Genomic DNA, 12,740 nt, shown 5'->3' with positions numbered 1-12,740 from the left:
CTGTATATCTCTCAGACATTTTTTACATGCATGTATTAATGTAGTAAGAATTTATTAAAAAAAAAAAAGAATCCTATTACATATACTGTTTCACAACCTGCTTTTTCACATACTATACATTTTTCACATAACATATGTATTTAGGATATCTCTGCAAGTTGGTGACAGTTGCTCTAGCTCCCTTTGTTCAACAGTCCTGCAACATATCATCGCATGGGGGACAAGACGGAACAGCCCTTGGAGTCCGATGAAAGTTCAACTTCTGGCTCTGCCACTGACTAGTAAGTTCCTGGACTTCTCGAAGCCTCAGTGTCTTTGGCCATAAAACAGAGCTCCCAATGCCTCTCACAGGTTTAGGGTAAAGATTAAGGGAACGTAAACAGATTTGCAGGCATAAGCACAGTGTTTGGCTCAGAATCGGTACTCAGGAAACTACAAGAATTAGTACTTTTAGAATGTAAGCCATCTTTCCGGTGAGGAAGGCCATCTAATTTTACTGTTATAAATGTGCTTTACTGAATATTGCTGTACGGATCTCGGTGTATTTGTACAAAAGGCATGAGCTCTTTGAAGTTTTTCTCACCAGCAGCTTATTTTTAAAGATACACTTTGCTTCGTTTTGTAGTCATTACTAGGTCTTCTGTCCCAGTGAAAGGTTAACCGCACTGGAAAACTCTCTCAAGATTTAAATAGAAAATCCAGTAAGAAAACACTAGAAACTTCAATTTGCAAAAAAAACCAAAAAAACAAAAAAACAAAAAAACAAAAAAACCCCAAACAAAAGGCAATTGTTTTCTCCTTTTTTGGTTAGGATTTTTATTCTACTTCCCTATCGTTAAATTTATACTGCAGATTTCAGAATCCCTTCATCACTATGGACCTGGCAGTTTGATATTAAAATCTGAGGATTTTGGCTAGGCAGTTGCTCTTATCGGAAAGGCAATGTAATAAAATACTATCGGTGTCTTCAAACACTGCTTGAGGATCTTGTTTATAGTAAGGAAAATGGAATGACGAAAAATTCAGATATTGGAAACATATGTAGTCCAAGCATTTAAAAAGAAGAAGAGTAGGGTGAGATTTTTTTTTTCTTTTAGGGTGACATTTAAATTAGTGAAATGTATGGACAGTGCAAGTAATTAGTCACTTGTGAGAGCAAAGTTACTGGCGGTAAACGCGTGCTTTAAGAGTTTATCAATGCCCACTCTTATTGAGGTGAGTGGATCGCAACTTCTGAAGGAAGGCCAAGAATGTAATAGTATTACTGATGATGCAAGGATGGTCACAACAGACAGACATTTAATAATTTACACCATTCTAGGCTGTGTAAACAGATGATGGACAGCCCAGGAGCTCTTCACCTTTTCCAGTTACCACACTATTCATATAGGTAATACTCTCCTGTCAGGTCTATTACAACATAATTATGTAATGGTATGTGCCAATAATGGTATGGTAGATAGATACGCCCTGCCATACTAGACTGAGAGTCAAGTATTGAAAAAGGAAGCTCAAAGAACTGAAAATTGGCAGTTGGTCATAATATCATGGCCCATAAGATGGACTTTTCTGTTCCCTAAAAGCTACCCTGTGGCAGGTTACTCCCAATTAGGAAATATAGATAATTCCTTATGCCTGTTCTGATTTCCAGCCTCACTAGGCAAACTTTCATTACTGTTAGTCTTTACACTCAGAACTGTCGGCAGGAAAACAATGTGCTGGTTTCACTAGAACATGAGTTATTTGAGGAGCTCCGTTTGTTTTCCTGAGGTACCAAGCATCTAGAATACTGCTGGGACACACAGAAGGTGCTCAGTAAACATGTGTTGAATGAAAGACTGAATAATGGGAGCAACCTGCCCCTGTGACAGGACAGTTTTTCATCAGTAACTTGGTGTTCTGGTTGGCATCAGTCCTCATAGGCTCAGCTAACTTGAGTCTACTCTGGAGAGATGGATCTGCTGTCACTGTACTCTTAAAATTAAATTTTGGGGCTTATGAAACTCAAAGTATGGCATATTCACCAGAGTGAACTTTTATGAGGCCTTTTACTCTTCATTTATGTAACAGATAAACAGTAATTCTTGTGCACCAGGGGTGTTCTAAGCACTTTACAAACATTAACTCGTTGGGGTGCCTGGGTGGCTCAGTCGGTTAAGCATCCGACTTCAGCTCGGGTCATGATCTCGCGGTTTCCGAGTTCGAGCCCCGTGTTGGGCTCTGTGCTGACAGTTTGGAGCCTGGAGCCTGCTTCCGATTCTGTGTCTCCCCTTTCTCTGCCCCTCCCATGCTCATGCTCTGTCTCTCTCTGTGTCTCAATAATAAATGAATGTTAAAAAAAACCAAACAAACATTAACTCATTTAGTCCTCACAACAATGCTATGAGGTATGTACTATGGTTCCTCACATTTTAAAGATAAGGAAATTAAGGCACAGAGAGGTTAAGCAACTCCTCCAAGGTCAGCAAGTAAGTGGCGGACTTAGGATTTGAACTGAGGCAGCCTAGCTCCGGAATACACTTTCTCAGCTGCTATATTGTGCTGTTTCCCATCGGCCAGGTCATTTGACCTAGTGACACCCTGACCTCACTAGATAAGTTCCCCCCTAAATTTAATATCATGTACCTCAAATGTATTTTTTGTCACACCAGCAAGCCCAAAGTACATCATGCCTCCTGTTCTAGAGCTGACACAGATTTCTCCAATTTCATCTGTTTTGCAGAGTTGGGGAGGTCCATCGGGTCTCACAATGCACATCATCCCTAGGGTGCAGAAAATACAGTTAAGAGACAGAGATTCTGGAAAACCTTTGTAAAATAACAGCCTCATCCTTCTGAGCCCAGGAAAGTTTTGCATTTACTGAACGGAATTAAGTAAGAATGCCAAACAAGAATGTCAAAAATAGACCTGATACTACAAAGGTATATCTGAATTCCCATCTTTTAGTCCCGATGATAAACAAGTTATTTTTAAAATTCAGCAAATAAAACTACGATAGATGCAGACCACAGCTTTCCAAGACGGTAACATGTTAAAAATGACTACAGTGTCCGGGGCGCCTGGGTGGCGCAGTCGGTTGGGCGTCCGACTTCAGCCAGGTCACGATCTCACGCTCCGTGAGTTCGAGCCCCGCGTCAGGCTCTGGGCTGATGGCTCAGAGCCTGGAGCCTGTTTCCGATTCTGTGTCTCCCTCTCTCTCTGCCCCTCCCCCGTTCATGCTCTGTCTCTCTCTGTCCCAAAAATAAATAAACGTTGAAAAAAAAAAAAAAAAAATTAAAAAAAAAAAAAAAATGACTACAGTGTCCAAAGAAACAGGTGAAATTAATTTATGCTTGGGCAAATCAAACTCAAACACTCACGGGAGCACTGAGCTCTAACTTTCTGCCAGTCCCAATGTCTTGGCAATTATGGTGAAAACCAGACAACTTTAGTGCAACTCAGTACTTAAGCTTTCCATATGAACAACTGTAATGGAATCATTCATAATGAAATCATACAATACTGCTGGAAAGGAAGTATAATTAGAATCGCTGAACTGTTAGAGACGCTTTGAGAAGTTAAGAGACTAAGAACTAAATTTTTTATTCCTGGTTGTGGATCTCATTTTTATCAGGTTCTACTATCTCTAATGACAAATCTTTTTGAAAAACCAAATGGTGCTCCTAAGGACTCACCACCAGGCATTACATGGCCCACATCCTGGACCGTCAGTGCTGAATTTTTATCTTCAGTATTGACCCGTATTACTCCATAGCTCAATCCATTCATTGAGAGAATAGCTCTTCCTGGCAAAGGGGCCCCTGGAACTCCAGGCCTGAAAACAAAATAAACTCGTCAAATTTGGCAAATTAAATGATATTAACGTAAAAGTATGTACATATAAAAGCAAATTTCCTCTGACTACAACACACACACAAAATCCTCATTTTCTCCGCCAAAAACATGTTAAATTAATCAAATTCACATGTATAAAGCATGGTCCACATTCATTCAGGTGGAAAAAGTAAATTTCAATTTATTATTAAGAATATATTGGCTTGTGTGCACTTTCCACACTTAAGCTGTAACCAAGGACAACCTATTTTGTGGGTTGTTTTTTTTTTTTTTTAGATAATTTATATATTTTGAGAGAGAGAGAGAGAGAGAGAGAGATAGACAGAAAAAGACAGAGGGAAGAAGGGAGAAGCAGATAGAATGGTGGAGACAGAATCCCAAGCAGACACCATGCTGTCAGTACAGAGCCCGACGTGGGGCTTGAACTCATGAACCGTGAGATCATGATCTGAGCCGAGATCAAGAGTCACATGCTTAACTGAACTGACTGAACCACCCAGGCGCCACAAGGACAGCCTATTTCTCGTCTAAGATGCTAACTAAGGAGCCTGAAGAGCAAAACAATGCAGAAAAAGAACTCGTTCACAACTATGAGAGAAGAATTAAAGTATATTTTCAGTTTACCAGTTACCCTTACGGCAAGAGTGGGAAAAATAAATGAGATGCTTCCAACTGCTTTACAAAGTCATTTTCACTTTTAGGCTGATGAAGCAGAAAATTAGTTAGCACCTCTTGTCATCGCCCAGTAAACAGTACACATCTGATTAAAGTTGTAACATACATCAAGAACACTGACATTCTGCACAATACCTGCGGATTGCGACAGTCATGGCTTCAGCAGAAGTAGCACATGGACAGATGGCCTCAGGTTTCAGTCCATGGCTTTGGAATAGACTCAGGAAGGCATCACAGGATGACACAGACCCTAAGGAGTTGGAACAAATCAACGTGAAAGCTAAAATTGTGATTTTCATTACTGTAGAAAATTGGTAAAGAGTGGAGAGCCAACACATTTGCTTTTCATGAGAACTCTCACTGTACCTCCTTAATTCCATACAGATATTTTATTGTGCCTGTGAGATGGTGGATACATTTCAAGGACAAATAAATGCTCAGTCAGCCCATAAAAGGTCACTGACACTATTTAAAGTCACAACTTAGAATAGGGCTGCTCCTACCAAACTGTGCAATCAATAGCAGAGATGTACTGCAGCCATTCTCTTCTATGCAATAATCTCAGATTTGTTTCTAAGGTCAACCCCACATCTGTGTTTATACCATTGTGACTACTGACAGAAATGCACTTACAGCAAAGAGCAGTTTCTTTTTTTTTTTTTTTTAATTTGAGAAAGACAGAGAGAGAGAGAGAGAGAGAGAGAGAGAGAGAGAATGAACAGGGGAAAGGGGCGGAGGGGGAGAGAGAATCATCTTAAGCAGGCTCCATGCTCGGTGCAGAGCCTGATGCAGGGCTCAATCCCATAACCACGGGATCATGCCCTGAGCCGAAATTAAGAGTCAGATGCTTAACTGACTGAGCCACTCAGGCGCCCTGAGAGCATAGTTTCTAACACTTTACCTGATTCTACTGTGTGGAGGCTCAGGTGTTTGTGCTTGGAGGGAAAAGCAGGTAACATGGTAAGATTTCCAAAAGCTTTCCCCAAGTCCTTTGATTTGTTCATAGGGGGAATTTATATAAAGTCCAGACACTTGGGTTACATCAAGTCAACTTCTTATCACTCCTTATAGTCACATGATAGAAAAAGGATATAAATGAGTGAGCAATAAGGGGGGTTTCCGAAAGCTTATAAAATGTGGTATATCTATTCAATGGAGTATTATATGGTAACGAAAAGGAATGAAGTATGAACACATGCTACATTGAGGAATCCTGAAAACATACTAAGTGAAAGAAGCCAATCACAAAAGGCCACATACAGTATATGAAATGTCCAGGGTAGGTAAGTTTGTAGACAAAGAAAGTAGATGAACAGTTGCCTAGGGCTAGGGAACAGAGAGGGAGAAATAAGGAGTGACTATCAATGGTTATGTTTTTTTTTGTTTTGTCTTGTTTTGTTTTGTTTTAATGGGGGGAGGTAATGATGTTCTTAACTTAGTTCATGGTGACAGTTGTATAACTGTGCATATCCTGAAACCACTGAACAGCACACTTATTTCTTTATACATTTCTTCATTTACTAAATGTTTTTTTGACAGAGAGAGCGAGCAAGTGAGAGCACGAGTGGGGGAGGGGCAGAGAGGGAGACAGAGGATCCCAAGCAGGCTCCGTACTTACAGCACAGAGCCCGATATGGGGCTGGAACTCACAAACTGTGAGATCGTGACCTGAGCCGAAGATGGATGCTTAAAAGACCGCGCCACCCAGGAGCCTCTGAACCACACACTTTAAATGGACGAGTTTTATGGTATGTGAATTACATTTCAATACAGATGTAAAAAAATGCTTACGGAAAGGGGGAAAAACCTCAACCTACCAAAGGAAAGGCTATTCCCACACACACACTCTAGAAATACTCACAGGGATTAGCTCCATCAGTTACAATTAACATCCGGAGGGAACTCAAGCTGACATCTCTTTGGTCCCGATGTGCCATCATAGCCCAATGCAAGTCTCGACATTTTACTAAAGCTACTTTGGCTATAAATTCAAAACGGATAAAGTTAACACACACATACATGCTAAAACTGGTGTGCATTTAATACACTATAATAAAAACATTTTTACTTATTTTAGGGATCATGATTTTCACTTAGAGAAAATAAAAAAGGCTTCAAAGAAATTGTGCCAGGTGCTCTGAAGCAGTAGCAACTGACACGGACGCACAATTGTTTTGCTTACTGTGACCTGCAGGCAGGCCACATAGCTCGGCCAAGGAAACTCTGAACACTGACGCACCCAATGAATCTAATTCGGGGTTCAGATTCAAGCAAATTCACCTCGGCTCATAAGAAAGGACATCAAGTGAGATGAAACAGACAACATACCTAATTTGATAGTGATTGAACTCTAAAACCCGTCAAGCCACCAAGGCACAGAATTATGTCTCCAGAAGAGCAATTTGAAAATCCCTGAAATCTCAGTTCAAACAGTCACATAATTAAAGCTCAGATGTTGTGTGCAACTACCTTTGTGGGCATGTACTCTCTGGACCCAAGAGAGCGGGCAAGTCTTCATAACAGAGTAGGGTACACTAATTGTATGCATCTTGTTCATTACATTCTGAAAAAGCAAAGAAAGACAAAAAGTAATCAATACCCAACACATACTCAGCATTTTAAAACTGAACTATCATTAATGGTTTTAGGCACAGAAGTAACATATGCTCTTTGAAAAAAATCTGAAATATTAACTCTAAGGCTGAAGTCTTATTTGCTATCTACCCTTAAACCTGGTTCGTTCCTCTCCTCCTCAGAGATTACCGGTTATGAAACTGGCATGTATCCTCCGGGCCCTTTTGCTGTACAACTCATATATATTTGTCCCCAAAGGAAGATAAAAGTATTTTTAACATTAAATGGCATCATGTCATACATAGATTGGCAGCCTGCTTTTTTTTCACTTAAAATGTTTTAGAGCTAAATCTGTGCACACGAGTATAAGAGATCTACATAATACTTTTTGAGCTGCTGCATACTATTCCACAGTATGACTATAGCACAATTTATTCAGGCATTTCTCTATCATTGACAACGTTTTGCTATTACAAACAGTGTTTCTCAAGGAACATATTTATACTCACTTCCCTGCACACGTGTGCAAGTGTCTGTCTACAGTAGATACAGAAAGTAGTACTGCTGGGTCATAGGATATGTGCTTTTAAAATTCACCAGATACTGCCAAACTGCCCTCCAACCCGCTAAGCACTTTCATCATGCACATGCTCACTACATCCCACAAAGAGCTGGCTATTACAAAGCAAGAAATCAGCGTTTCCCTGATTCTTACAGGAGGATCTGCTCAGACTTCTTAAGTGTTTGGGTAGATAAAGCTGAGTGAGCTGAGTGAGTCATGGAATTTGGTGTCTCTCCTGCCCCCCAAACCGAATATACACAGGACCCCGGTTCCCAAAGAGATCCAGCCCACAGAGTAATTAAGTCTTGGTATTTAGATTGGCCATTCTGATCATCACCTAAGTGGCCCCCCAAAATACAAGACACCACTGTAAACCTCTTTTACCTCCTTCCCCCACGTTTCTAGCTATGGTGACAAATTTTTGGATTTTCAAGGACAAAACGGTGTTAATACTAGTTCTTCTACACGTCCCCATCTTGCTCTTTGTATCACAGGTAGAAAATTCTCTCTAACCCCTCAAAAGGGTGTTTTAACCAATCAAAAGGGCTTCAGAAATGAGCTAGAAATTATGTACACTGAAGGAACAGGCTCTTACTACTTTGAAGTGTGTCCTGGGTGAAAAGGGATCCTCCTCCTCTTCCCCTAGGCTTCATTTGCTACTCTTTCTCAGATTCCTGCAATACGCAAGGAAGTTGGAAGAGACAATCTCTTGAAGGTCCTCTTCAACTTTTGGACCCTTTGTCTCTCTTCCCTCCAAATCAGCACGCTATATACGGTAGTTTTTCCCATTGAAATGTCCCCTCTTTACCTCCACCCACAAGATATCTCCATATGGCTAAATCTTGCCCATTTTTCAAAGTCCAACTCAATTGTCGCTCTTCTATAAAAATGGCCTGATGCTGGAGGTGGGAGGGACTCACCTTTCTCTAACTCCCACAGCATGTTACCTGTTCCTCTATTGTGGAAAGGAGCTGATCTACCTTGTTACTTTACTCTTTAATTGTTGCTTGGAGTCATTCAATATATTTTGCCCAATGGAAAAGTTAGATGTCATTAAGCACAATTACCAGGATCTAAATACATTCATGTAAATCCTTTCTTCAGAAAAGAGAAGAAGTAAATCTCAAATGTACTTTAATCATACATATATAGTCATTTGTAGAAAAGTGGTACTATAATAGTTTTGAGCCGTCATAGCAGATGTTTAAAAAATTTTTGATCCTAAGTTCTCCTACACAGTTATGTGAAGAGTATGTCCAACCACACACTGAAGAAAAAACAGAATTACATTCTCCTTTAAAAAAGTTACCATCTGTATTACAAAATTCTTCTGGAAAATATTATTGATTTTTGGGGGAATTACATTTCAAATAACCACTGGGAGATGCTCTGGTTACACAGCTTACATACCGACCTGAATTATAAGCACAATTTACACTAAAGGCCATAATTCTGAGGAGCTTACCGCAAACATGCCATGCCATAGCCCGGCATCCTTCTTAAAGTCTAAAACATTTACCACTGTCTCCCCTAAGATTGAAAAAATAGGAAAAAGGAAATCATCTTCAGTGTTAAGCAGCAGATGTGTTTCATTTGTCTCTATTAAACAACTGATTTTATACTTCTGAAGAAATCACTAAAAGCTTCTGATTACTTGAGGGTCCCCTCAAACTGGCTAGGGGACCGATCACAGGGGAACAAGGTCACAGAAGAGATAAGGAGTCTGAAACTTACTATGACATAGGCACTGTCTTCCAAGAGGTAATTTTTTTTCCTAATTATACAAGGAACACATGCTTATTTTAGAAACTCTGCATGTTTCAGAAACACATGTAAAAAATTATACTTTCTAAAGAAAGTAAAAAAAGTTGGCGTATATCTATATCTATATATTTATATAGATCTACACATACTTCTAAGCATCCTTATATCTAGACAGATATCTACCATAATAAAACGGGCATACTGCACTGTATCTAATTTGTTTCCACTTAATGATATATTGAAATAATTTCCTTAGATCTTTAATATTCAAGAACAGGAGTCTTAATGCCTCAGGGTATAACCCACTACTTGAGCATATTATAATTTAATCAATCCCCATTTTTTTGGCTTTTGATTGCTTCCATTATATATATGCATTTTACCAGACAAGAATGCTGTTCTATAATGAACATGTATAACTTGCTTCATTTTATGAAAGGAAAATAAAGTACTAAAAAATTTAATATTGCAAAGAACATTCTAAGGCAAAGAGTCACTATACTATATCAACACATCTAAACTTTCACAATACAGAATACATTTTTGTGTTTTAATTTGTGCTTTTTGGTAGCTGGATTTCTTTAACTCCAAATGTACAACTGGTGTCAGCTCTATAAACACAGGGAGATGGAGAGATGTAACATTCTGCAGCTAATAAACACATGGTTTTAATTTGTTTCCTATTTCTGCACTCTAGAAATCATGCTTTACATATTTGGTTTGCCCAGCATTTTAGTTCCTTTAAATTACAGCATACTTGTGAAAAAGAAAAGCAAAAGCAAGCCAAGAATGTGTCCTAAAGCACTTCACTCTGAGTTTGGTCATTAACTGGAATCCAATCTTTGAGCACTCTGCTCATAGTCACATATATCTGAAGCTCACAATGAGGGCAGTCACGAGATGAAGCTGACCTTCAGAATAATTGCAGGCCTGGGACAGAGCTTGGCAGTGAGACAACATCGCAAGGCGGGATACTGTAACTCCCATCACACTCCCTTCTTTGCTTGTTTTATACTAGGAAAAAAAAAATCACAAAAAACAAAAGCATAAGAAACACAATAAAATGGGTTATTTCAAATGACAAACTAGAATTCCAAAATGAAACCCAGATAAGCCATGGTAATGGGCTACATTTAATATGTTTCATATGAATATTTAAGACTATACGGTAGGGCCCCAAACTCTAATCACGCAAAGATAACATTGACAAGTGACAAAACTCAAGAAAGGATGCGCCCCATGTGTGAAAAATTCTTACAAGTTTAATTAGTCATCAGTGTCAAGTGGCTGTTAAAGAAGCTAAACAAACAAGTGACTTGAGCTGCATTAATGGAAGCACCGTATCAAAAACATGGCAAACAGGGCACCGCAGAGTTCTAAGTGGGTAAGGTGTGGTTCCTGTCAGAAGCTCCCAGGTTGGGAGGGGAACACCTAGAGATGGCCTACTCACTCCTATAAATCAATCAACTCTCATTTTGTTTTTTCCTCAATGTTCCATCCAAGTCGCTTTTTACCAAGATCAGCAACTTCTGATTGTTAAATCAAAAGGACACAAGACCTACTTTATTTTATCCGACATTTCTGTAACATGTAACACCTCCTTCCTTGACACTGTCTTCTTCCTTAGCTTTTGTGATATTCCTCTCTCCTATTCACAATCTCTCCATCTCTCTCCCCCTTCCATTCTTCTGCCCATCCCTTAAATGTTGGCATTTCCTGAAAGTTCTGTTCTTCTCTCTCTTTTTACTTTCTTCCATCGGGATACCACATGCGCCTGATGGCTTCCAGTTCTCAACCTCTGACCCAGCCCTCCTTTCAGACATTTAGACTCGTAGAGTCAATTGTTCCCCTTGAATGACCCATAGTCCTATAAAACCCCATGTATCCACCACTGTATTCTTCATCCCCACCCCATGCCCATGAACTCTTCTTGCTGTATTTTCTATCTTGGTAAAGGATGCCACCATCTACCCGTTGCTCAAGTCAGAAACCTGAGAGTCTTTCTTGCCTCCTCCCTCTCCAGAGTCTGTCCCTAAATCCTGTCTCTTTTCCTTCCTTCCTTCCTATCTCTCAATTCCACCCACTCTTCTCTATCCCTATCACCATGAGCTTGGGCGTACCTGGATAACTGTAAAACGTGGACTCTCTGTTTACCTTCTTAATCTAATCAAACCAGATACATCTTTAAATAACATATTTATTCTTATCAAACTCTTCTGACAACCCTTTAATAGCTCCCTATGACTCATAGCGTACTTTAAACTCACTAGCAATGTCCTGTGGGTCATAAGAGGGTCCTAAGTGAAAACTGCAAGTTAATTCAGAATAGCCAAAGTCTAGATGTGGAGGGGAGTCGTTCTATGTGAAGCCAGAGAGTTAAGCAGGGGCCACACAATGAAGCACCCTTCATTTTTTAGGACAAACCGATAAAGAAGTCTGAAAAGGAGTGGTCAGTGAGGCAGGAGAACTGAGGGAGCAGTCAGGGAAGCCAGTGAGCAGTGTTAAGGAGGATGGAGTGATGAACTATGTCCTCAATGAGACATGATGTGGACTGAGGGATGATGGCTACATTTGGTATTTTAATCGCCTGTTTACTTGTCTGTCATCTAAACATACTCCAATCTCTTCCATCTTTCAAAGCAATCCTCCTCGTCTCCAACATTAACACATCACGCCTCAAAGCTACTGCCCACTCTCTTCCCTTTTATAGCCAGTTATCACCACGGGGCTCAAGGCTGAGTGGATTTTTTTTCCCTCAAACTTTTTAAATCTATTGATTGGTTTATCATTTAAAACTTAGCAAACACTTGGTAAGCACTTACTAAGATGTCTCAAGCAGGATGTGGAGTCATCAAGGGCATAGCTTTTAGAGGGAAACAAATGTGAGTATAAGTCCTAGCTCTGTCATTTTTGAGTCATGTGGCCTTCGGTTGGTTACTTGAGTTCATTTAAGTCTTAGTCTCCTTATCTCAAAAGCAGGTTTTCTTTTTTAGTTAGTTAATATACAGTGCAATATTGGTTTCAGGAGTAGAATTCAGTGATTCATCACGTACATACAACGCCCAGTGCTCATATCACAACAAGTGCTGTTTTTAATACCCATCACCCATCTAGTCCATCCCCTCCCCACCTCCTTCTGTCAACACTGTTTGTTCTCTAAGAGTCTCTTGTGGTTTGTTTCCCTCTCTTCTCTTCCCCCCCTTCCCATATGTTCATCTGTTTTGTTTCTTAAGTTCCACATATGAGTGAAATCATATGGTATTTGTCTTTCTCTGACTGGCTTATTTTGCTTAGCACAATACATTCTAGCTCCATCCACGTCATTGTAAAT

The 12,740-nt window shown here is 39.8% G+C and overlaps 1 protein-coding gene across 7 annotated transcripts in view; it reads right to left on the bottom strand.

Moving 5' to 3' along the window:
- Positions 1 to 12,740, bottom strand: part of DIP2B (disco interacting protein 2 homolog B) — a 236,312-nt gene that overhangs the window by 41,560 nt on the left and 182,012 nt on the right. For all 7 annotated transcript variants that reach the window (XM_045465121.1, XM_045465120.1, XM_045465123.1 and 4 more), the window contains 7 exons: positions 10,321 to 10,423; positions 9,111 to 9,175; positions 6,979 to 7,072; positions 6,371 to 6,490; positions 4,645 to 4,759; positions 3,675 to 3,814; positions 2,626 to 2,762 (listed from right to left, as the gene is read on the bottom strand). In XM_045465121.1, the coding sequence (XP_045321077.1) occupies positions 2,626 to 2,762; positions 3,675 to 3,814; positions 4,645 to 4,759; positions 6,371 to 6,490; positions 6,979 to 7,072; positions 9,111 to 9,175; positions 10,321 to 10,423 (774 nt within the window). The remainder of the gene's footprint in view (positions 1 to 2,625; positions 2,763 to 3,674; positions 3,815 to 4,644; positions 4,760 to 6,370; positions 6,491 to 6,978; positions 7,073 to 9,110; positions 9,176 to 10,320; positions 10,424 to 12,740) is intronic.

Source organism: Leopardus geoffroyi, chromosome B4 (genome assembly GCF_018350155.1).
Source record: "Leopardus geoffroyi isolate Oge1 chromosome B4, O.geoffroyi_Oge1_pat1.0, whole genome shotgun sequence".
Lineage (NCBI taxonomy): Eukaryota > Metazoa > Chordata > Mammalia > Carnivora > Felidae > Leopardus > Leopardus geoffroyi.
Note: the sequence above shows the minus strand (reverse complement) of the source record. Positions and strands in the feature narration are given on the sequence as shown.